Below are 24,224 nucleotides of genomic sequence, written 5' to 3' on the forward strand. Positions count from 1 at the left end.
TGAAATGCACATTTGTTGGAGAATTATTTTTACACTTTCCCTTCTTTGTTATTATTTTGATCACATACCTAATTCAATTTCCCTCTTTTCCTGGTCGAATAATAGTGGCATCCCACTAATGTCATAACGTACCTTCGACTAGACTCGAGCTCCTAAGCAGCCGTTGGTTGCCACACAGCCTATGTGCCGACACAGCAGATGCGCACGCGCAGGAAATTCCTCGCATAGCATAGTTTATCATGCGCAGCAAATCCAACCTCGACTTGCAACTATTATATTTGTGGTCACTGAAAGAAACTGTAAATTGGAATATTGCAACGTTTTATTCGATATTTCGATCCATTCGATTTTGACCCGTTTTATTCGATATTTTATTCCATTCGATTTTGACCCGTTTTATTCGATATTTTGATCCATTCGATTTTGACCCGTTTTATTCCATATCTTACTCCATTCGATTTTGACCCGTTTTATTCCATATCTTACTCCATTCGATTTTGACCCGTTTTATTCGATATCTGGATCCATTCGATTTTGACCCGTTTTATTCGATATCTTGATCCATTCGATTTTGACCCGTTTTATTCGATATCTTGATCCATTCGATTTTGACCCGTTTTATTCGATATCTTAATCCATTCGATTTTGACCCGTTTTATTCGATATCTTGATCCATTCGATTTTGACCCGTTTTATTCGATATCTTATTCCATTCGATTTTGACCCGTTTTATTCGATATCTTGATCCATTCGATTTTGACCCGTTTTATTCGATATCTTACTCCATTCGATTTTGACCCGTTTTATTCGATATCTTGATCCATTCGATTTTGACCCGTTTTATTCGATATCTTGATCCATTCGATTTTGACCCGTTTTATTCGATATCTTAATCCATTCGATTTTGCATGACTTGTTATTTGTTGCTATTATATCAATTCGTGAACATTCAGGTGCATGACTTTGCTGAAATGAGGCTCACTCGTTATATACGAATATTTTTTATACGCGGAAGTGAAGACATTTTTAAGAACGCATCTATTTCTTAAATATTTTCGTGTGCGCGTCGGTGGTATAATGGTCAGCATAGCTGCCTTCCAAGCAGTTGATCCGGGTTCGATTCCCGGTCGACGCAATTTTCGTTTTTACTGTTCGTTTCTTGATGTATCTTTACGTTTAAAATCCAGAAAATAAAATCCCGAGGCGTTCAATGCACTAACTTTTTACAGAATTAATGTTTTTGTTCCGTTCCAGCAAACTTTGAATTCTCTCCCAGTCCTTCCGCGCTCATCCCCAGGTAACCTCCGTCCACGGGAAGATCCACAGATGTTATGAAGGAGGCATCGCTACTGCACAAATAAGTGATTGCCGCTGCTACTTCTTTGGGCTCACCCATTCGGCATAACATATGGAACTTACCCCAAAGGGGTTCCCATTTTGTTCTGTCTTCTACTGCTGCCTTGGCAACCTGAAGAAATTAAATGAGGATTACGAGCATTATACTTATGGGCCTTATTCACGCGGCAGCCATGTTGGATTGAACAATAGATTCCACCACGCGTAGCCTCAAATTCAGGCGCTTTAGAATTAATTTATGCTGGGGAAACAAAGTTTTTTTCTCATGAGAATAAATATGGCCGCCGTGTGATAAAGGTCCATTCCTGTCCCTGAATGTCCTTCTCTCTCAGAGGTTCTCTCCATCCACTGCTGGACGATCATGCGCAGCTTTCCTCCCCCCCCCCCCCCCCTGAAGCTAACCAATAGAAGCTAGTGAAGGGAAACGTCATGTGACTAACGTTAGCAGCAGTAAGGGGGACTCGCGATCGATGCCGTATATTTGCGGGTTTTACCCGGGGAATTACGAACGCGGGTACAGCAGATTTACGGGATTTCCCGCGAAAAGTCCCTTACTGCTGCTCTGTTGGGTACTGCAAACGAAGGTTAAGGTATTCTGTTGGATATACAATGCATGAATGTAAAGAGTTCGTAAACAACTTCTGCATAGTTTGCTTAGCACCTAAAATTAACATACCCAAGCCCAAGGGTTTCTGGTGTTGTGGTAAGAAAATGCAAATAGAAGACGACACATCAGCACAGTGTTACGAGTGCGGTAAAAATATTCGTAATGCCGTGCCTTGTGCTACCAGGGAACAATATTATTCCAACGGAGGTCGTAAGAAGACGCCATACAAAAGAATAAAATACTTTAGGGACTGGATGAGTCATATCCAAGGTTATCGACCGGTATATTTAGACAACGAAGTAAAGAAGAAAATCATAGACCATTTAGAAGAGCCAACCCCACAAAGTCTACGGAAGACATTGAAAAAATTAAAACTAGGGAAATATTACAAAGCTATTCCCTATCTTTTGTCTGAAATTACCGGTAAGTGTATTCCTCATGTCCCAGATATGCAAAGGGCCGAGTGGTTATTCTGTCGGCTGGATAAGGATATTCCTTATTACCCTGACGTAATCTATGAAATATTTTACAAAATTGACCCCAACCACCCCCTGTTAGGATGGATTCCAAGAAGATAGTGGACGATTACGTCATATGTTTTCAGCCAATCAAAACCTTCACAATTTTCTTTCACATTTGTGAAAACGTTTCACATTTGTGAAATAGATTTGTGAAACTAATCTGCATATTTTCTAGACTGACGTTCGATATGTAAATAGAATCCCGTCACGCTCTTTTCGAAGCAGATGTTTACTGAGCAAGCTTTCTTTGAAGCTCTTCTTTTGCCTCCTGGTAGATCTTTTTGCGAGATTCCTCGGAAAGATCTTTTACGACTGTTTTTTTATTCCTTATGTCCGTCTTTAATTTCTCGTATTTGTCTTCTTCGGCTAAGATAAGCGAGAATTCTACGTCGTCTATCTTTCTGTCACGCAAAGCCTTTGAGACAAGGTCGGTAATAGTATTTACTTTAGCCCTAGACAGAGCTATTGTCGTGTCATGCTTGGATATTTTCGTGGATAGCTTTTTCATAATACCCGTAGCAACAGCCGAAATGATACCACAAGCTGCCCCAACGCCGGCCAAAGGAACTCCAACGATTATTCCCGGCCCAGTAAGCGAAGTAGCAACGCCAGAGCCTGTTAACGCCACGGACATGGAGCCGGAAGTTATCGCGATTTTATGTAATATGCTTCGGGCTCTAGCATACTTTTTCCTGACCTCCTCATAGTGCTTCGTTTGACCCTCTAAGTAAGCGAGGATTAGATTTGCCTTATTCAAGCGGAAGTTCTCGGCATTCAATTCATTGGGTTTTGTAGGTAAATCAGGATAGAGTGGAGGTGCTGATGGTATAACATCCATTATATATACTAATGTACGACGCTTTTGGAAATAACGTAGAGGAGCAGCCACATCACGATAATCGAGATTACTGGAATTGGAGAGCATTTAGGAAGATGTTTCCGCACGCGGATGCTAGTAAGTTCGAAAGAAGGCCCGATGGTATTTACTATAACGGCTCCAGAATGTACAGTAATGAGGATTTGAAACCTACGCTGGTTAATCAGATAGACGATCAACTGAAGAATTCTGGTTATGTTGAACATAAGCCTAAGCCAACATATGTTGAACATAAGCCCGCGCAAGGTTGGTCAAAGGAATTATTGCTTGGTACCAGTACTTATCCGATACCCGCAGTTTCATTTGATAAACACCCAAGCTTGGACCTAACGCTGAACATGCGGATTTCTAACAAGCATTCCTTTCCGTTAAAGGTGCGGGATATCTTCAAAGACGTACCCATTAATCATACCACCGCTAAGGAATCTCATGAATGGTTAAGCGGTCCTAACATGCGTTATTGGCCGCAGCAACTAAACTTTGCAGTTTGGTGTGCCACTAGCGGCTGTGGTGTAAGCGCAAGCTTGATGAAGAATTCAATATTTATGTTTCATTTTCACTTCACGGTTAGAAGAATACTGCATGAAATGGGTGTTATTGCGCTGCCGGGAGATGCCACGTTTTATCCAAGAGATAATAAATACAGCGTGCCGGCTTATGACAGACTTTGTAAGGAGTTTGACGTTGTAGGGAAGGATTTCCGATGCACTGCCGGCGCTAACAATGGTCTGGGGCATATTTGGGCTTATTGGGGGATTGGTGGGCACGAGCTAAGTGATAAGGAAGTTCATGCGTTGAATCTACGATGGAACACTGGGTATCACAAAGAAACTCACGACAGTAGCACCTTCTTTGAACCAAACGCTAAGACCACTAAGGAAGTTAGAGACGGACCTTTGTTCAAAGACGAGGGCGGTAAGTATGCAGGGGCCAATCCACTGATTATCAAAATTACCAACGACGAGCAAACGAAGCAATATCTTAATTTCATACCCCCAGAAGGCAAAGGACTAACCAAAGCCGGCCTTGCCCGTTTGAACCGCAGCATAGAAGCTTACGTGTATTCCATCCTTGGAGCTCAGGTAAACACCCGATCCAGCATAGTGGGAAATACGGGCGCCGCAGAAGAAACGCGAGCCGAAGCTTTGATTCTATTCGAAAGTTCGATTTTGGAGGGCGACATTAGCAAGGGCGTACAGCGTTACCAACTAGCTATACAAAATTCTAAGGCCCGACTGGACTATGCAGTAGCCCCGGGTTGTTGGTTAATGCCTAGTAATTTATCTATAAATACTGGTTCTGTAGTAGGATACAACAATAAACTGCAGCGAGCTACTAAGGATATGAAGTTTGGGGTGAATGACGTGAACTCTGACACTCTTAGGAACATTCCTCACTTCGTAGAGAAGCCAAAGAAGGTACACGAAACGAAGCTACCCGTAGTTAAGAAACCATCAAAGAAGGTCCTACCTGCGATACCTGAGGAATATGACCATAACTTACTAAAAGCCGGCTTAGCAGCTGCAAGCATTGGTCTGAGCTATTATATATGGCGATGAACAACCCCTACGTAGCTGGAGTAGATTGCGTCTATACGACTTACACAGGCGAGAAAAAATACAACCAGGCATCTTGGGTGGACGTCACCGGGATGTCTGTGGATCTGAACTACTCAGGAAAGAAATTGATATTATGCAGCATTTCTTTGGGGGCCGTTAGCAGTGCGAATGTAGGATTTCGTTTCTGTGACGACAATGGAGTATTGCAACCCATGCGCGCGAAGACAAACAACAGGGAGCCTACGCATTTCTCAGTAGAGCCGCCAACGAATAGCTCTGAGAATCTTTCCGTTTGGACTTTCCACATGGTTGCTGATTGCCACGGAAAGGTAAAGCTGCAGATAAGAGTAGATGACACCGGGAGTGTTTGCATAAATAGCATAGAAAATCAAAGGAATACTGTCTATAACCACATGACCATCAGCACTTTGACGGTAATGAGCCTCTAGAAGGGAACTTGTTCCCTGTAATATATGAATCCATACGTGAGGGAAACGCGTTATACCCACCGCTTAGATGAAGAGGGATATGACAACGGCGCTTGGCATGACGTTGGACTGTGGGTTGAGGTTGGGGGAACTGCATTGGTCATTTGCACTATTAGCATTAATGCAAATACGCATGCGAATGTGGGGTTTAGGCTTATCGATGAGAATAATAAGCCCCTGCTTCCTTATCGAACTTCAACGAACACCAGGAAAGTTACCCATTTTTCGATGGAGCCCTACACTAGGTCCACTGAAGACCTAACGCCAGTGACTTTTCATATGCTAGCCAATTGTAAATATGCTAAGTTGCAAGTCACTTCTGATGACGGCAAGTTTGGGATAAATCGCATAGGTCGCAGGCCCGCTAATGCAGCCTGGAGTCATAAGCCCATTTCTACCATGAGTGTGTTGCCGTTGGTTCCAAATTACCAGGGCGGTGCTAATACCGTCTTTCATTATCCTCAAAGCAGGACACCGTCCGATGAGAAGATTAAGCCTTCATCTTCTTCAGGAGGACCACCCCAATAGCTACGACTAATATCCAGATGTTATTCCCTACAAACTTCAACAGTTCGCCGCCGGCCCTAAGTGCCAAGGAAACAACTGAACCCAGCAGCCCAGGAAGACCGGCTGCCATCTTTTTTCCCAAGTCCGTTAGTCCATTGCCTAATTTCTTTACGCCCGCGCCTGTAGCCTTAAGAGCGGATAGGATAACTCCTACTACGCTCGAAATAGCGACGGCGAATGCCAGCGGAAGGCCATACTTCAAAAGGGCTCTTTTTACCTTTTCCTTGGTGGTAAGCCCCAGCTCCTTTTCCAGGTTTTCCTTTTGAGCCCGCAATTCCGCAAGGCGTATTTCGAGGGCCTCCACTTCCCTTTGAGCTGCTTCCCTTTCTTCCTCGGTACGAGTTTGGTCCTCGATTACTTCTTGCTGCCGCTCTATTTGTCCCTCCAGGTCTTCAATAGCCTGGTCCATTTGTCTGACTTGCTCTTCCATAGTCTTTATTCGTGTAATTAACTGCCGCCGTTCCTCTAGAGAGCCGGATATGGTGGTACGCAAGTTTTTTCCTTCCTCATTGCTTATGTCCAGGTCTTGCAGGACAAGATCGAAGGCTCTTTGGACTTGGTCTCTTTCGCGTCGAGCCTCGTTTCTTTGTTCTATTATTTCCACTATCGTTTGGTCCTTGCTGTCAAGTTGTCTTTTTTGAGCATCAGTAAGTAGTCGGTTTTGCTTCATATATTCTTCCTCCCTTTCATCCAACGTTTCTTGCAACCCCTCAGCGCGTTTTTCTAACGCAACCCTGTCGTTCAAGGCTGCCAACCTTTCTAACGCGCTTCGGGTAGCTAGTTGAAAGCCTTTTAATCTCGAGACGTCACCCCTAACGTTACCCTCCTCATCGAAGAGGTTTTGTGGGGTTGTCCAGCGGTTTTTGTCGGGATATCTCATGTCTTGAACGCTTATGCGGACTTTGTTTCCCCTTTCCGTGAGCTTTACATCATCAGCATCGAAGTTGCTGTAGCGCTGCTCTAGCTCTCGAGTTGCCCACTCTACAGTCTCCCGCGCAGTTGCCCCCTGCTCACCTATGTTTTGAAGCTCTAAGTACTCAGGGATGGGGCTGCCGTGGTTTCTCGATTGCCACATGCGATTCAAGGTGGCCTTGAAGCTTCTCCATCTATCACCATACCTACTTATTAAGGCCATGTCGTAGATGTGAGGTTCGGTATCCGCGCCTTTAGTCCATGCGTCGTATTCTTCGTCGTTAATATCGACTTGGCCTTCTTCGGTGGTGGGGTCAAAATCCGTTCCTTCTACTTCCATTATATATGATAAGCTCAAAGTTAAACCCCAACATATTACCTAAGCAGGTTGGCGGACTGAAAGCAGAACGCACCTTTCACCGGGTCACCTTTACCCCCAGCAGCGCTAAGCCAGGGGAAACCCTGTACGTAGGCGTGCCCCGCCTAACGGATAACCTAGTGTTGGTTCCTGGCACCCTGGCGCTAAGGTTTGACCTAGCAATACAACCAAACACTGCGGACGTGCGTTACGTCGTCAATAATGCAGGTAGAAACCTTGTTTCCAAAATACGCGTAAAGTTCGCCGGGGAATCCTTGCTGGACTTAAACAGGTATGATTTGTATACCACGTACAAAGACTTATGGTTGACTGCATTTGACCGCGCGCAAAGGATAGAGCAGGGAATCGCCAGTGATGCCATACGCAAGGTAAGAAGCGCAACCGACAGCGCCTCGGGAGAAGACGAAATAAAGACGGCTTATGGCACTAAATATGTCGTTCCATTAGATTTCGAAGTTATCACGAACCACGGTGCATACTACCCAAGGCAGCTAAGCGAGCTGCAGTTCGAAGTAACCCTAGCAGACACTACGAACATCCTACAGGGAAAGGACGTAAGTTCCTCAGCCGTCCACCCATACTCCGTTACTAACTTAGAGCTGCAGTATGAAACGGTATACAGCGAAGACTTAGCACGTAGCGCCGGTATGGAATACAGCTCCGGGAAGGCTTTCCTTTACGATCACGTCGTGATGTACAAGACGTTCAGCTTTACAAATAACGTCGAAGAGGTCATCAACCAAAGCATTAACCTTCCCAGGCGCAGCCTTACAGGGATAATGTTGCTGTTCGCAAAGACATACACGGCAGGATTGCGTGACTCCGAGGCGTTCTTTAATCCTAACATCACTAACGTAGGCGTTAGCATTAACGGAGTGCCTAATAAGGTTTACTCACAAGGGATAAAGCCCGCGGATATGTACCGGGAAGTCGCACGTAAGTTTGGCGACCAAATTGACCCAAAGGAATTCTTTAAGGATAAGTATGCGCTGTGGATCGACATGCGCACGACGAACGACGAAGACCTACATGGTCAGGGATTGCGGCTGGTAAATACCCAGGACGGCATTACGTTGGAGATCAAGCGCACCAAAGACGCCAGCGACGCTACTAAGATCAACGCATATATCTTCGTAGTCTCAGACGCGCAACTGAGTGTAGAAATGAATCAGCTAAAAAGCGTTGCCTACTAGACTCGAGTTCCTTGAGCCAAGGATAAAGAATATTCCTTACATATATAATGCTTCGCGTATTTGAAAACGACGACACCAAACTGCAATGCCTAGTGCAAGGCGACCAATTGTATTTCAAAGCAAAGGAGGTGGCTGCGGCGTTAGATTACGAGAACACCAAGAAGGCCATCAGGGATCATGTCTCCGAAAAATACCAGAAAAGATGGGTTGACATGCAAGGGGTCCCAAACCGTTCCCCTTCTACTATCCACCCACAATCCGTGTTCATTTCGGAACCTGGGTTGTATGAGTTGATATTTAGCTCCAAGCTACCTAAAGCAGTGGAGCTGCGTAGCTGGGTCTTCGAGGAAGTCCTACCTGCGCTTAGAAAGAATGGTAACTACGAGCTGGAGAAGCGCTTCAATAGCCCAAATAAGATGAAGTTTAAAATAGAGACCGAGTCTGACCTACATAATCGGGTCGTATACAACGTTCGCAGGTTCTACCCATATGCAATCATAGTCCCTGGCTTAGGAGAACTGCAAGACACCTCAAATAAGCGCATTAAATGCTGGCAGAAGGGCTACCAGGCAGGGCAACCCGACCTGTTGATTCTCAACAGTCATAAAAAATATAATGGGCTGTGCATCGAACTGAAAACACCTAAAGGCAACGGAGTCCTGTCCGACAAACAAAAGGTGATGTTAGAAAGATTCGAAGAGAATGGTTACCTGACCATCGTAAGCAATGATTACGATATGCTGACCAGGGAAATAGCCGAGTACATGGCCGACGTACGTACCCCTTGTCCTTGGTGCGTAAAGGCCTTCAAAGGCCCCAACACCTTAAGCACGCACCTTAAGATATTCCATAGGTATAATGATTCTTAAACAAACATACTGGCGAGATCTGCTGCAAGGCGTTTCATACCGAATAAAAAATTACGTCGCATTCGAAGACATCGACCGTTTGAGGTTGGTCTTAGAACGCGACGGTCAGGAATACAGCCTTTGGGCGCCTGACTGCGTGAGATACATACTGCAGGGTGAAGAATATACACACCTACGCAGTCATGGTAAGGTAAACGGCCGATGGAAGTTTGACATCGAACGTCGAGCGGAGGATAATCCGTTGTGCGACTAATCCTCTTCATGGGCGGATAAGTAGTCATCTGCTGTGTCTGCCCTCATTTTTTCCGCCATTTCATACGCTGATAAGGTAATAGTCACACCTCCTAGGAACGCTGCGATGTAAGGTAACATTATACCTTAAGTAGATTCCACTCTTTTCTTACCAACAGATAATGATCTAAGGGCTTAGGGCCATCGTAAAGGCAGCACCAAATATGTTGGCCGCTACGTATACAGCCACATCGGTCGCAGATGCCATCCCAGTGTTCCCTATTCTCCCACCTTACACCCTCATAGTCGTCGAAGCATACGAAGTCTTCGTCGATCTCCTTCTTACGTCGCGTGAGCACCCGGCCGGTTTCAAGGGGGCAACATCGCTCTGCTAAATCGCCGTGGGTCTCGCAGACCACATCTGTGAGGTCATAGCGACGGCAGCGGTACTTATGCCAGTTTTCTTCGAAGAGGGGTTCATCGCATCGGCGGCAATGATCTTTAAGGCAGACTCTATGCTCGCGGTGATATCGTAGGGCCTGTACTGTGGACAGTTCCTTACCGCAGTCACCGCAAACAGTGCTGATGGTCTTCTGACAGACTTTCTTGGAAAGATGGTATTGCAGTCGCTGCTTGCTACTAAAAGCTCTATCACATTGCACGCACTTCATTATATATACCTTATTTTTTATTGTTAAATTGTTAAACCCTGTAAGAGGGTTTTAGGATAGGGTCTATTATTTCTTGTTATTTTGTTAAGCCCCCATTAAAAGATGAGGTATCATTCTTTCTCATCGTTGAAACCAGCAAAAAGATAATCATGTTAACCATTCTTCGATTACGATGATTTAACAAAATAACAATAAAAAATAGGTCCTTACTTGAGACCTCTTTGCAGCATTTAACAAAATAACAATAAAAAAGAAAGACCTATGCTAATTCCTCTTGCTGGGGCTTAGTAAGATCTTCTTTGCGACCTCTTACTCTTCTCGAACGTCGTCTAAAGTCCTTTGTGCTTTAGTATCCGCGGGACACCAATGTCCAACGAAGTCTTCTTCAGAGAATACCTTATTACAGTGACAGCAGCTGTGTTTCTTACGAGGCGTCGGAGGGGTAACGATGATGCAGTCAGCAGGTAGTTCGCACGTAATGCAGTCCATATATCTATGGGGGATATCGAATGAAGTCCTTAATGGACTCCTGAGCCCAGCCCGCCATTGTCAAAAGCGCGCCAAACCGTTCTGCACGCTTCAGACCACACATTTCATCGTACAATTCCTGTACGCGCTCTTTTAACCGGTCTATCTCTTCCCTTTGCATTTCTATGGTGTCTCTTTTATCCTTTGCGTCGGCGGTAATCCTTCTTACTGCTTCCACTGGTTCCATCTATATATGAACCCAGATCACATGCCTTGTAACGCTCTGATAGTAGGACACACCGGCTGCGGAAAGACCCAGTTCATCGTGGAGCAGCTATTAGGATCCTTTAGATACCGCTTTGACTACATCGTGCTATTATGCCCCACCTACGTGAACAACCGCACCTGGGAAGGCATAGGAGTGAAAGATGACGACTTCTTCGTAGATATCTTAGACCCTAACGAGTTATCCAGCCATTTGAAGTTCTGGCATAAGCAATTCCCTAAAGATACGCAGACTTTACTCATACTGGATGACATTGCCTGTGGGGACGACGTAAAAAAGCGCACCTCCGAATTAGTGAAGCTCGCCTTCAGCGGCAGACATGACAATATCAGCGTTTGGTTGCTTTCCCAGCAGCTTACCAGTGTCTCTAAACCCTTCAGGGAAAACATAGGCTCCCTGGTCGTATTTTATACTCCAAGTAAGTCTGACCTGGAAACCATCTTAAGCGACTACGGTGGTGAGATAAGCAAGGAACAGTTGCATGAATACATGCGGCATTTAAAAACGCATCAACATTCCAAGATGATCTTCTCTTTGAGGTTTCCGTATGACGTTTACATATATGGAGATTGAGCAGCTGATAGATGAAGTCCCCACACAGTTAGACGAAAGTAACCTTAAGGAACAACTTAACATCCTTGTTTCCTCGGGGAAGTGTAAGGAAATGATAGGCAAGGAACTTACCCATGAGCAGGTTAATAAGCTGTCGGAAGAGGAAGTCAAGAAGTTCCATAAGAGGTATGAGGCTGCCCTTGCAAGTAAGACCACGGACGCCGTAGCATACTCAGCCATTAAGTTCGCGACTAAATTGCTTGGACTTGCGCTGCCCATAGACGACGTGGAGCAACTACAGAAGGACATAAGAGATGACTATGTCATATCCCAAGAACTTAAGATAACCTGTGGGTGGTTGTCTTTGAAGTGCGGTAAGTTAATGGCAGTCGCCTCTGCGGCTTTGCACGTAGCTCAGCATGTCGACTTGAAGGAGGTACTAGGTTCCTTCGGAACATCTTGGAAGGACTTCAAGAAGGACAGAGAAGTCGAAAAGGTCTTCCAGGCGGCACTTGCTGAGGTACCTGATCAAGTCGCCTCAAGTACCTAGTCAAGTACTTAGTCAAGTCGTTGTCAAGTCACCTCAAGTACTTAGTCAAGTCGTTGTCAAGTCACCTCAAGTACTTAGTCAAGTCGTCCTTAAGTCATTCTCAAGTACTTAGTCAAGTCGTTGTCAAGTCATTGCCAAGTCATTGTCAAGTCGTCATCAAGTTACTTGTCAAGTCCTTCAAGTCCCTTAATATAAGATGAGTGACACCGAAGAACAACCACCCGTAGAAGATACCAAGATTACCAAGGCTAAATCTCCAGGCAGAGTCGCTGCCGGAAAGAAGCTCGCGGAGATGAATAAAAAGAACAAGGCAAAAAAGGAGGAAAAGGTGGAGGAAGAGGAATCCTTTATCAATCCTGGGTACGTCATTGGCGCGTTAGGAGTCGCTATAGCAGCAGGCAGCCTTTACTTACAATGGCGGGCTACGAAGCCAAAAGTAAAGTGGGAGGCCGCAACATATCACGCACCTGTAGAGACGAAAAAGAGTAAGATCCCTGAAATGGAATAATCTCATCACCACGTACCGTGGCGACCTAGATTTTCCTTCTCGCTTTGTAATATAATGTCGACCGCGTTGTTGAAAACTGTTGAAGAAGCAGCTATCATTACTTCCATCGTTGCGGGTATTGGTTGGGTAGGTAAGAAAGTGCTCAAAGAAGACTTTACTGAAGACCCAAGCAAGAGCTTCACTAATTTTGCTAAGATGACCGCTGCCGTAGGCGGGGCTATCATGGTAAAGGATTACCTACGGAAGGAAAAGTACCTGCCTAATATATAATGGTTAGCTTAGTCGCAGGTGGAGTTATTGCAGCTTTAGCATTTACAGGGGCTAATTATGGTGGTAGATATCTGGATAAATTAGTTAGCGGTAATAAAAACGCAGAATCTAACGCCGAAAGAAAAAGGCACGACTTAGCGCTGGAGAAATATCAGCGGGACGTGGCGGCTTGGAATAAAAAAAGACAAGCCTACAGGGATTGGTTGGATAAGAATTACCAAGACAAGATGCAGGCGGATAAGAACTTCGAAAACACAGACTACGCCTTCAAACTTTATTCGCAGGCGCACCCAACAGTGGTGTTAAAGAAGCCTGACTTTAAGAATTACTACCAGCCTTCTAAGAAACAAAAAAATAGTGAGTTGGTCTTCGTAGGAGTCGCAGGGCTGGCAGGAGGCGTGGCCTTGGCGTATCTAATATAATGATCGTCTTTTTGGAAAGCGACAAGAATGACTTTACCACTTATCTGAATCCTCCCATCCGCGCGGAAAGGGTTCGGTTGGTTAGTTGCTCTTTGTACAATTCTTGGTATAATTTAATTGATGGCTTTGTCGTTGACAATGCCGCCAAACCAAAAATACCAGATTCCCATTACACCCCAATAACACTGGCTAAGGAGCTAGCAAAGCATGGATATACTCTTACCACAGGATTACCCCATGAAATGACATTCAAGAAAAATAGTGGAAGCGCTAATTTAAAGGACAGTTCATTGGTAGAACTCCTGGGCCTTACTAGTACCACGATAAATAGCGGTAATACATATGATGTAAAATGGAAAGTCGCATCCTCTTACGAAGTCTATTGCGACTTGGTTCATAGTTACAACAATGGAGAAAAGTCTTCTCTTATGTCCAAGTTTCTGCCCCAAGGTAATCCATTTGACCCAGTAGAATACACTCCCATTTCTTTGAGCTATGACTTATCTAATTTGGTAGAAAGCATAAACATCACCATTAAAGTGGACGGAAAGACGGTGGATTTTAACGGACGTAAGATCAATCTTGTTTTGGAATTCATATAATGGGCCGCGTAGAGGACAAACTTAAAAGGATTTACTATGGGCCTGAAGGCTATTGGAGAGGAGCGTCAGCTATCAAGAAACTCGCGACCGCGGCCAGGGTATCAGAAGAGACGGCTAAGAATTGGTTAAAAAAACAAACCCTCTGGCAGGTTTATCTTCCCGTGCCTAAGTACATTCCCAGGCCCAGCTTTACCGTAAATACCCCTAATGAAGTTCATCAGGCAGATTTGCTTTTCTTACCGCACGATAAGGTGAGAAAAAAGACCTATAGGTACGCTTTGACCGTAGTTGATATCGCAAGCAGATACAAGGACGCCGAACCCATAACCAGCAAGGATTCTGGAGAAGTCGCAGAAGCCCTAGGTAGGGTTTATAAGCGCGCCTTGAAATGGCCCAAGCTGCTGCAAGTGGATGCGGGGACAGAGTTTATGGGCGTGGTTACTAAGACCCTGAAAGACCACAGCACTAAAATTAGAAGAGCTAAAGCAGAGTACCACAGGGGTCAAAGCATTGTCGAAAGATTCAATAAGACCTTGGCCGAGCGTCTCTTTGGATACCAGTATTGGAAAGAGCTGGAAGATCCCTCCAAACGCAATAGGGAATGGACTCAGAGGCTCCCCCAGGTCGTCGCAGCTTCGAACAACGAGGCGGCCAGGGCTACGGGAATGAAACCCAGGGATGCCATAAAAAAGAAACACGTGGAACACAAGTCCTTCATCAGAAGTTCGAGGGCGGTCTTCCCCCATGAAAAGAAATTAGGTAATGTCACGGTTCGATATCTCTATGAGCCGGGTGAATTAGAAGGAGGATCCAAAAGAGCTACGGATCCTAATTGGTCTTTGGAAACTTACCAGATCCGAAGCGTAATAGCTAAGAAGGGTCAGCCCATCTTGTATTATCTTCATGATGGTCCCACGCGTGGGTTCGTCAAAGAAGAACTGCTTATCGTGTGATGTCCGAATGCTATCGTATGCACTCCGTCATCACACATCCATCGCTTACCGTCAAATGCAGACAGCGACACCTTCTCCTGCGTGACGTTATGTATCTGATGACCATAGCTGCGCAGGCTGTTCATCTTATGCCGCTGTTCCTTGCGTGTTCGTAATACGTTGAGGTAGGACTCGTGCGTAATGTCCTTCTTAACCACATACTTTTTTACGCCTTTAGCTTTCTTTTCTACGCCGTCTAACTTTAGCACGCTGTACATCTTTGGTTTCAGACCCACGTACTCTACTATGGGTTTTCCTAACATTTCGTCTTTCATCTTCCCAATTACCTTCTTATTCTTCGCAGAGTAAAGGAAGTGCTCCTTCGGGTAACAGCTGGTGTCGTACTCGTCTATATCGGGGAGGCAGTCTTTGTAAACGTCTTCCGTTTGCACTTCTAGAATTAGGGAGTCGGTGTCTGTGTACAGGAGGCGACAGCGGTCTCCGTACTTTGGCTTAAGCTTATCGTAGTAGAACTCATACATAAGCAGCTTCGATAGATCCAGCACCGTAAAGCCTGTGTAAACGGGCTTGTTTAGTAAGAGGTTTGCCCTTTTCATGTGAATCACGTAGAAGTTCAGCATTTCTACGTATCTAACGAAGCCTGGCTGTGACACGTATGCTTCTGCTTCCTCTTTGGTGCTGACTATTTTTACGCTTACGCGCTTGCGGATGTTCTCCATTGTCTTTCCGAACACGCTGTTGTTCATCAGTTTGAAGAGGTTTTTCTCGAAGTCATTTTTCGCTGCGGTACGCTTTTGCGTGTTAAAGTCAATGTAGGGGCGCATCCAGGGTTCCTGCGTGAATTTTAGGACTCTGTGGATCTTCTCTACGCGCATTCCGTGTCGCACGTAGAACTGCAGGTTGCGGTAATGTACCACATACTTCTTCTTATCCATCAGGTTCATAGTTAGTTTCCTGTACGGTTTGTAACCAGGGCACATTTGCTTTTGCAGCGGACTTAGCTGCTTAAATGGTATCTCTATCGCTTCTGGTGCTAAGGGGAACTCATTGTGTTCGTCGTGCAGGTGCTCTGGGTACTCCAGATCCACTTCTAAGACGTAACCCTTGTCTTCCTCCTTTCCTACCTGCATGTAGAAGTCTATCGGCTTCACTGGATCCCATTCGAAGTCTCTCACAGGTAGGTACTGTGACATTGCCCAACCATAAAGGTTATTCGCATCCAGGTAGTAAATGTATGTGGTTGGTTTCTCTGGGTCGTGCTCTACTAAGGGGTTGTTTGCGCGGGCGTAACGTCGGCTGGGCCCGCATACGCCGCCACGAATACCGTCTTCCATAAACCGATACATGTCGTATTCCGTTAGGAGATCCAACTGCGCATTTGTCTTCTTTAACAAAGCACTCCAGCTGAGCCCAGGAGCCGTGTAGAAATTAGCGGGATCCAATCCGTAATATTCCATAGCCATCTTTCTGAAGCTTTGGAAAACATCTGCAAGCAGCACTACGTCAGACCTTAGGTAGATGTCGTGGTAGTCCCCCATGTTCTCACAGGAGTACTTTTCCCACACGTCTAACGCATGCTGGTACTCCTCATCCTTTATACCGGACTCGTTTAGGGTGCTGTAGAAGCGATCTTTGGGTGGTAGGGACTCTTTGAATCGATCCCAGGAATCCATGTATTCATATGGGTAGACTCCTTTCCTTTCCGCGCCATATTGACTGGAAATGGGAAAGTTGGTGTTATACTTTACGAGGTTTGCTAAGGAGTCCGCCATAAACTGCTGCGAATCTAAGAACTTTAGCTTACCCACAGTTACGGACATGTAGCGCTCTTTGTTGTTGGGTATGCATTTGACGTCGAAGCCGTCTGTTCCTTGTAGTAGCAAATGGGAGTCGTAACCGCGGAGGTTGTGAAAGAACACCGGAATCTCCATGTCTGGATTTACTTTGAAGTTTATATTGCATTTCCAATGAGCCGCTCCTCTGTATTTACCAGTGATGTGGCAGTGATCCCTAACCTTATCCACATAGAAATCCTCAACAAATGCTTTGTGGCAGTGAATGCAGTGCGTGGAGGGCTTTCCCGGCTTCTCACCTTTCTTAGCATACTTCCCGCATTTAAAATGAGCTTCTCCTAGATACTTTCCATCTTCATCCCACGCTTTCTTGGCTCGTCTTCCAAACTGAAGAAGCGTATGTTGACAAATGTGGCATTTTTTTGCCTTGTTAAAAGCCTCCTGGTTCTCTTTGGTAAATTCCATCTTCTTTGGACGTCTTAATTGTTCTCTAATCTCCCCCTCCTCTTCTCGCAATGCTTCTAGAAACTCATTAGCTGCGTTCTTACCTCGGTAAATCACAGGAGGGTTTGCTTTACCGTCTGATCTGACTACTATGTAACCAAAGGAGCAGATCTCGTGTAATCCTACCTTATTCGTGGCACCACGTTTCTGCTCTTCCTTAGTTATCAACGCTTCGAAGTCTGCATATATCACGTAAGGCACTTGCATCTGCTTTTGATGGTCTGCGTATGAAAGCTCTTTGTTGGTGGGTATCTGGATCCGTTGCGCCACTTCTTCGACTCCGCGGCAGATCTCATCGTGTTTCTTTAGGGCATTTAAGGATGTAAATGACAGCAAGCAGCAGTCACAGAAGTACTTTTTGCCTTTGTGCTTAGTATGTCTGTAGAATAGTCTGCTAATGTGTTTAACCCATGAGTAGTGTCCGCCGTGGTAGAATAAATGTACGCGCTCTCCTTTACTTTTTGACAGAACTAACGGTACTATCGTCTGCTCTCTGACTCCGTAAACGTTAATTGCTAGATCGTTTATTTCCTCAAATATGGGGATGTCTATCAACTGCATGGGAAATTCCACACCATCCCACTCTAAATCATCTGTGGGATACTTACTTGTCCTACAGGGATCCTTCTCTGCTGGATACAGTGCAGACCTGATTGCCCACATAAAGCATCGATTGTCTTCATTCTTCACGTTTACAATAGCCTTCTTCCTTTCTACCCACGTTGGTAGCGGTACGTAACTCCCCCCTCGTATGGGTACGTACCTGGCTATACTTATCTCTATTCCTTCAACCTCCTCTACTGTCCAACCCGATCCTTCTTTCGTGTAGTTAGACAGCGACTCCATTATTGCTTCTAAGGCTTCACTGAGTGACCTATCCAGATTCGTGGATTCTAATATCACTAACGACTTTGATCGCAACATTGCTGTCGTCATTACCTCGTCTTTTGACAAACTTACTTCTACCATTATGCTCGCTTTCAGGGCTCCTAATTCTTCTATACCTTTTCGGAGAGTCCTTTTAACCTTCCTTTCTGACTGACGCCAAAACTGTCTAACGTCAATCTCACCGTTACCGGGTATTGACACCGTGCTGAAGTTGCTTTGGGATTCCATCTATATAATAGGAAATATTTTATACCTAATACCAAGCACTTTTTAGGTCGTCGTAGTCGTACTCACAGTCCTGACAATGCCAAAACAATTTAACCTTAGTCTCAAACTTCTTACCACATCCACAATCATAACTGCTCATACACTTCGTCTTCATTTTCAAATGCTTTTTCAAATCCGCTTCTTTCTTAAAAGTTCTCTTACAATCTTCGCACTCCATATATAGACTAACATATTTGCGCTGTTGCCCCCAACCACACTTGGAGTGGGGATTATCCGTATGTGGATTTTTGACGCGGGTCTTACCCCGTGTTGAGATTGCGCTGGAACCCCCATTCCCTATACTACTAACGTTGCTGTCCTTGACCATTCCCCTCCCCCACCCCCAACCTCCATCTCCACCGCGCACACTCTCCACGCGCCTGTATTGTTGGCTAGGATGTCAGCGCGTCTCACCTCTGGTGTATAAGTCCAAGCAGGACTGACAGAATTCACGCGTATCCCATCGACAGCCAAGTCCAAAGCCATACACTTCGTTAGTGAAACTATTGCTCCTTTACTTGAGGAGTACGTCCAGTGAAAAGGTTGAGCTACGTAAGCGGAAATACTTGCAACATTAACTACAGCACGATGGCCAGAACCATCTAAAAGCAGAAAAGATGTTACAAGATAAATGTCCGTCAGATCTGTGCATTGAAAATATCTTGGATACAGCAATGAAATAAGTGATTCCACATCACCCAACTCTAGGACGGGTCCAGGGATAAAATAGATATATGATCGACAAGGAATATAGTTATCTCTCTCGATAGCTCCTACTAACTCTTTTTCATGTGTGGCAGACATGCTTGGACCATATTGGAGTATCCTTGAACATTGACAGCCATTGTCTTGTCCCAGTCTTCTTTACGTGCGTCAACACCTGGAATTAAATGATAAGACCAGGGGCTTATTAAGGCATGACATCTCATATGCGGGATCAATGCTCGAGCAGCATGTTTGTATTTTAATCTATAGCTATATTAATACCTTTGGCGCCAAAATACGCCGCATTGTTACAAAGACAATTCACACGTCCAAGATCGCTGGCCACACGGTCCACTGCCTGAATACACTGATCTCTATCAGACACATCTACAGAATAGAACACAACCTCGTGGCCTGACGACTTGAGTGATGTCTCCAACTCTTTACCCAGTTTGTCGTTGATATCAAAGATTGCTACTGCTGCTCCATCGTTAAGGAATCTCCTGACTGTAGTTTCACCGATACCCGAAGCACCTCCGGTAACGATGGCAACCTTGCCGGAGAAACGGCCACGAGTGAACTGCTCGTCTGATGAAGGAGGACACCGACCAGTCGCCATCTTTGTTCCGTGAACTTTTCTGAAGACATGAAACTAGCGTGACATCACCAGATGACCTTTAGTCTCTTTTCTCAGACTACTCTCATGTAATGCCATCTCCGATGAATAAAATAGATTACACGAAATATCACTCATAGGGGTTTGGAAGGCTCCCGAACGACACTCCACCAACCCGCAACACCACAGTGTAAACTAGCGGTCGCAACGCGCTCCTTGCCAGGCTATATATTCTCCTCAGAATGAGGAATGGTGTGGGATACTAATTTATTTAGGAGGGGGTACCGCGAAGCATATAAAACTCAGTTTAGTACGAAGTAAATCTCTCAAGTTTTCCAGACCTAATCGTTAATGGGTTTCCTGTGTTTATAAATAAAATGGGAAGACTGGTTCTAGTCGCCTTAGTCTCCTACGCGTCCAATAAAATCCTTTGAAGTCAAAAATGGCGGTTGATTTGAAGTTTACGAGTCTCTTTTCGTAATACTCGTCTTTTACTCCACATTTTCGATCAAACTATTTAGCTATGGGGCCTTTTCTTAAACTCTGACGTTTCTTTGAACTAAAACTACCTCCATGATGAGTTTCAGTGCGTCTGAGCCCTTCAAAGCTACGAAAATTTGGAACGATCTTGTTGAAAACTTGAAGTCGAACTTGGAACCAAGGAAAAGAAGATGGAAACTACAAACGTTTGAGAACTGTTTTAAAGGAAGTGAGGTCGTAGAAGAGCTACAAAACTACGTGCTTAACCATCCTGAACTCGTGAGTGATCCGTCTAAAGTCCAAGTGAAGTCTCTTGGTCAGTTTTTACTGGAGTCTCGCATCATCGAAAGCGTTATTACTTTGAACGTTAACAACGAAGGGAAAAAGGAATCATTCGAGCGAAATGGAAACCACTTGTACAGGTTTGTTGAAAAGCAAGAACGAACTGTAGAATCAAATAAGAATTGTGAAAAAACGGAAAAGAAGAAGAAAAGGCTGAGTCTTGATAGGTGGAATGTTCATAAACGATCTTCGAAGAGAAGGTCGGTTGCTACGTTTTCAAACACTGAAGAACTTGATTCATCATCGAAGGAAAATATGGCCGATAATGATCAGAATGATAAGGAAGCTAGGCGTAAAAGGAGGAAGAGTTTTGGAGGTTCAAGTGGCTTTAAAGGAGGAGATTATCTAAATGCGTTAGTAGAGACACCGAGGAAGATAAGACGAAGGAGCTTTACTAACCATAACAAGTAAGGAACAGTGTCTGATTCATGGTTCATTAGTACCTATCATACAGACTAAATTACAGATCCACCACACTGGGTCACATGTGGCGTAGTCTGGAATGAATACTACAGCTCTTCCAATGGATAGCTTATTTCTTTTCACATTCTTAGGCCTACTGTAGGGCAAACGTCAAACTTTCCATGCACCGAACTCGTTAAAAACAATGCATATCAGGTGATAATGAGGCGGCATTCTTTGATGTAATCAAGTTCGGTGCATGGAAAGTTTGACATTTGCCCTAGGCCTTTTCTATTCTTTACTACCTGATTTTGAAATTTGGTTTGTCAATCAAAAAATAATCAGTCAATACCTTTCATATTTTTGACTGGCTGCAGTGAAAAACCACATTTCAGTGTGCAGCTTGCAGCTACCGAGTTCGCATGTTTATGAAAATGGCAATAATTTGGATGTTGTTTACTTTTCCAGGAAGTCAAAGGTTGTTTCACAAGTAGAAGAAATTGTTTATCCACCAAATATCTACAGGAACATCTGGCTTGAGGTAACTTTGTCCAGTTTACTCAAGTTAGTAGATGTATTCTACCTTGAAGATATTCTTATTCCATCTGACTCAGATCACTTCTTAGGTGAGATAGAATTAGCTAATAATCCTTACGACAGACTCGTAAAGTCTTTAAATGATTCCTCTTCAAGTATGGATTCATCTTGTGAACTGAGAGGTGGAAGGCGAGGACGGGACAGCATTTGGAAACAAGCTGCCATAGAATGTTTTAATGCATTGCAAGATTATCCCTTAGCACAAGAATCAGGGTTTGAGTTCCATAACAAGGTGGTTATCACAGAAGCAGGGATTTCAAATTCCTTGGCTAAATTCTATAGATCATTGACTGATTCACTTATTCCGGCAAAGTTTGTTAGTCTTCTCGAAGGAATTATGCAGCTCATGAAGACGAGAAAGAAAGTTGTGATCAATGCACTGAGGCTGTTGATTCTGTTGATGCCTGAGGACAGGAAAGAGCATTTGAAAAGGCTGCTAAATTTCTTTCAAAAGAGTTTGATCTCCCAAGCCAGAATATCAGCAGAACAAAGGAAGAAATATTTGTGTAGGATTTTTGCAAATGGAATGCTTCCATCATCAGTTCAAGATCATGTGAGTAGATTAGATTTTGCATCAGATAGTAAGTACTTCATAATAATAATAATCATTATTACTATTATTAGCGTTTCTGTTGTCATTGTCATCATCATCATCTTTTATATTTTATTGGTGTCATCATCATCATCATCATATTTAATCCAACAAAATCAAAGTCATAACCCTTTGTCATGACATTATTATCATTCTCTATTGATTGTTTGCATAAAGCACTTTTGATCATTTTAATGTTAAAAGGCGCTATAGTAAGTTAATAAATTATTATTATTATTATTATTATTGTTATTGTTAGGAGATGACAGAGTCACTTCTATTAGTGATGATGTCAGAACATGAAAAGCTGTTTCACGTTACATCAAACATCAAACTAGAAGTCAACCGTCACCTGCTATCATTTCAACAAGGCGTAGATAATCCTATCACAGCAGTATCAGCCTGCAGAAGAGTGTCTCTCATCAAATATGAGCAACAGAAAGAAAACATGACGAAAGAAAGTTTGAATAATCTAATGAACTGCATTGTGGATGACCTTACTATGTCCGTCAAGACAAAGGAACGATTGCTGAGAGATTTTCATAGACACCACCCAGAAGTATTTGAAGTACAGTTTCCTGGGGGAGAATTTTAAGGAAACCCCAACATTCAGTAAACAAAACCTTTAAATTGAAAGCAATAGGCTTTTTCTGCATTCAATAAACATGATGCATTGTGGTCTAGCTTGGGTACAAACACACCATATAAGGCGTGATAAATAAAAGATGTTTGTATCCAAATTTAGACCAAAATGCGCTTTGTTCTCTTAATCATTTCGTAGTTCGATAAACATGATGCATTGTGGTCTAGCTTGGGTACAAACACACCATATAAGGCATGATGAATAAAAGATGTTTGTATCCAAATTTAGACCAAAATTTAGACGCTTGACTGCAAATCTATCGCTATGACTATGATTCGAGTTTCTTCAAGATCAGATAAGTCAATACCGATAAGCATTAAGCATTTGAAATTCGGAGTCGGAATCCTTAGAAATGTTTATGAAACCCATTTGATTGATGTCCACCAAAACTCAATTTTTCGTTTGTGATTTAGGCCTCAGTTGGTCGTGTGTGACTGGGAATCGCGGTAAAACTATTTCAGAAACGTTTTGTGTTAGACTTGTAGTTTTTTTCTGACTGATTAAAAAATATGTAGATAGAAAATCAAACAGCTGGTAAGAATATTTTGATAATGTTTCATCAAAATTGAAATTGTTAATGGTTAGTTTATGAGTTACAAATGCCTTCAACAAAGTTCATGGTTTGAAAATTAATTTGATGTCTTGTAAATTATTAATAGAATTTCTTCTCAAAGGGTTTGATATCTTTTTAGTATCGAGGCTTTGCATCATCAAGTGATGGCAACCATAACAGAAGGCAAGAATTATTATTGAATCTGGTCTAGTTTGATTTACATGAGAAAGAATTTAGTTTTCCAGGAGAGAAAAAACATTGTTCCTGCCTCCTGTCATGGCTGCCATCACATTATAATGCATGGTCTCTATTTGTGTGAGTCAATAATTGTTATTTGTTGTTTGAAAATAATTAAGCCACAAAATCCAAATGATCAGCAAAATATTTTAAAATTTTTGAGTTTTTAAATTTGATTATGGGCCTTGGTCATGTGGCAGCCATGTTGACTGGAACAATAGTTTTTCCCATACGTAGGGTTTGATCTTTGCCGTTCGAAGCGTTATGCACTTATCATTTGCTTCCCTGTGGGTCGACCCCCGGGGCACCCCCGGGGAATTGTTTTTCGTGACAAACAAAAACTATTCAAAGACCCTGGGTAAAGGGCATAACTTAATTACGAATAGTCCTTCCCTGGGGGCCGAAATGTACACCCAAAACCGTATTTATTTTATTTAACTATAATTATAGCTGGTATGTAAATGGTAAAAATTGGGAAAAACCTGAATTTCTTCGAATATTAATTCATTGGACATCTTTGATGAACAGCAAATAAGGAGTTTATGTTTGATTTGGTAAGGATGCGTTTAATGCACTAGTCAATTGAAACCCCCGCCCCCCGCGGCTAGTGGGGCACTGAACGGGGACGTGACGCGTTTTTGATGTGCTTTTAAGAGCATGATTGCACGGGGGGGTCGGGGATTTAACAAATGGTTTTCTCAGCGAGGAATCGAGATTTAAACGCTCGTTTGACTATGTAAGGGCCTGGAAACAAGAGGTCGGCC

The 24,224-nt window shown here is 43.7% G+C and overlaps 2 protein-coding genes and 1 non-coding gene across 3 annotated transcripts; 2 read left to right on the top strand and 1 right to left on the bottom strand.

The window, feature by feature from the left end:
- Nucleotides 1-362: 362 nt before the first annotated feature.
- On the bottom strand, nt 363-19,617 carry LOC116291665 (uncharacterized). The gene is made up of 4 exons (XM_089032247.1): nt 19,281-19,617; nt 19,075-19,173; nt 18,708-18,895; nt 363-1,468 (listed from the first exon to the last, which is right to left on the bottom strand). The coding sequence occupies exons 1-4, from the start codon at nt 19,615-19,617 to the stop codon at nt 1,232-1,234; spliced, it is 861 nt and encodes a 286-aa protein (XP_088888373.1). The 3' UTR covers nt 363-1,231.
- On the top strand, nt 1,064-1,135 carry Trnag-ucc (transfer RNA glycine (anticodon UCC)). The gene has a single exon. It is a non-coding gene; the product is annotated as a tRNA-Gly (tRNA).
- Nucleotides 19,618-20,152: 535 nt separating the features above from the next.
- Nucleotides 20,153-23,930, top strand: LOC116291666 (DEP domain-containing protein 7). Its single transcript, XM_031698863.2, has 3 exons — nt 20,153-20,843; nt 21,307-21,988; nt 22,287-23,930. Exons 1-3 carry the CDS (start codon nt 20,188-20,190, stop codon nt 22,620-22,622), a joined length of 1,674 nt encoding a protein of 557 aa, XP_031554723.2. The 5' UTR covers nt 20,153-20,187; the 3' UTR covers nt 22,623-23,930.
- The last annotated feature ends 294 nt before the right edge of the window (nt 23,931-24,224 follow it).

Source organism: Actinia tenebrosa, unplaced genomic scaffold, assembly GCF_029948245.1.
Source record: "Actinia tenebrosa isolate PJP-AT-01 unplaced genomic scaffold, QUT_ActTen_1.0 PGA_scaffold1__47_contigs__length_23844297, whole genome shotgun sequence".
NCBI classification, from domain to species: domain Eukaryota; kingdom Metazoa; phylum Cnidaria; class Anthozoa; order Actiniaria; family Actiniidae; genus Actinia; species Actinia tenebrosa.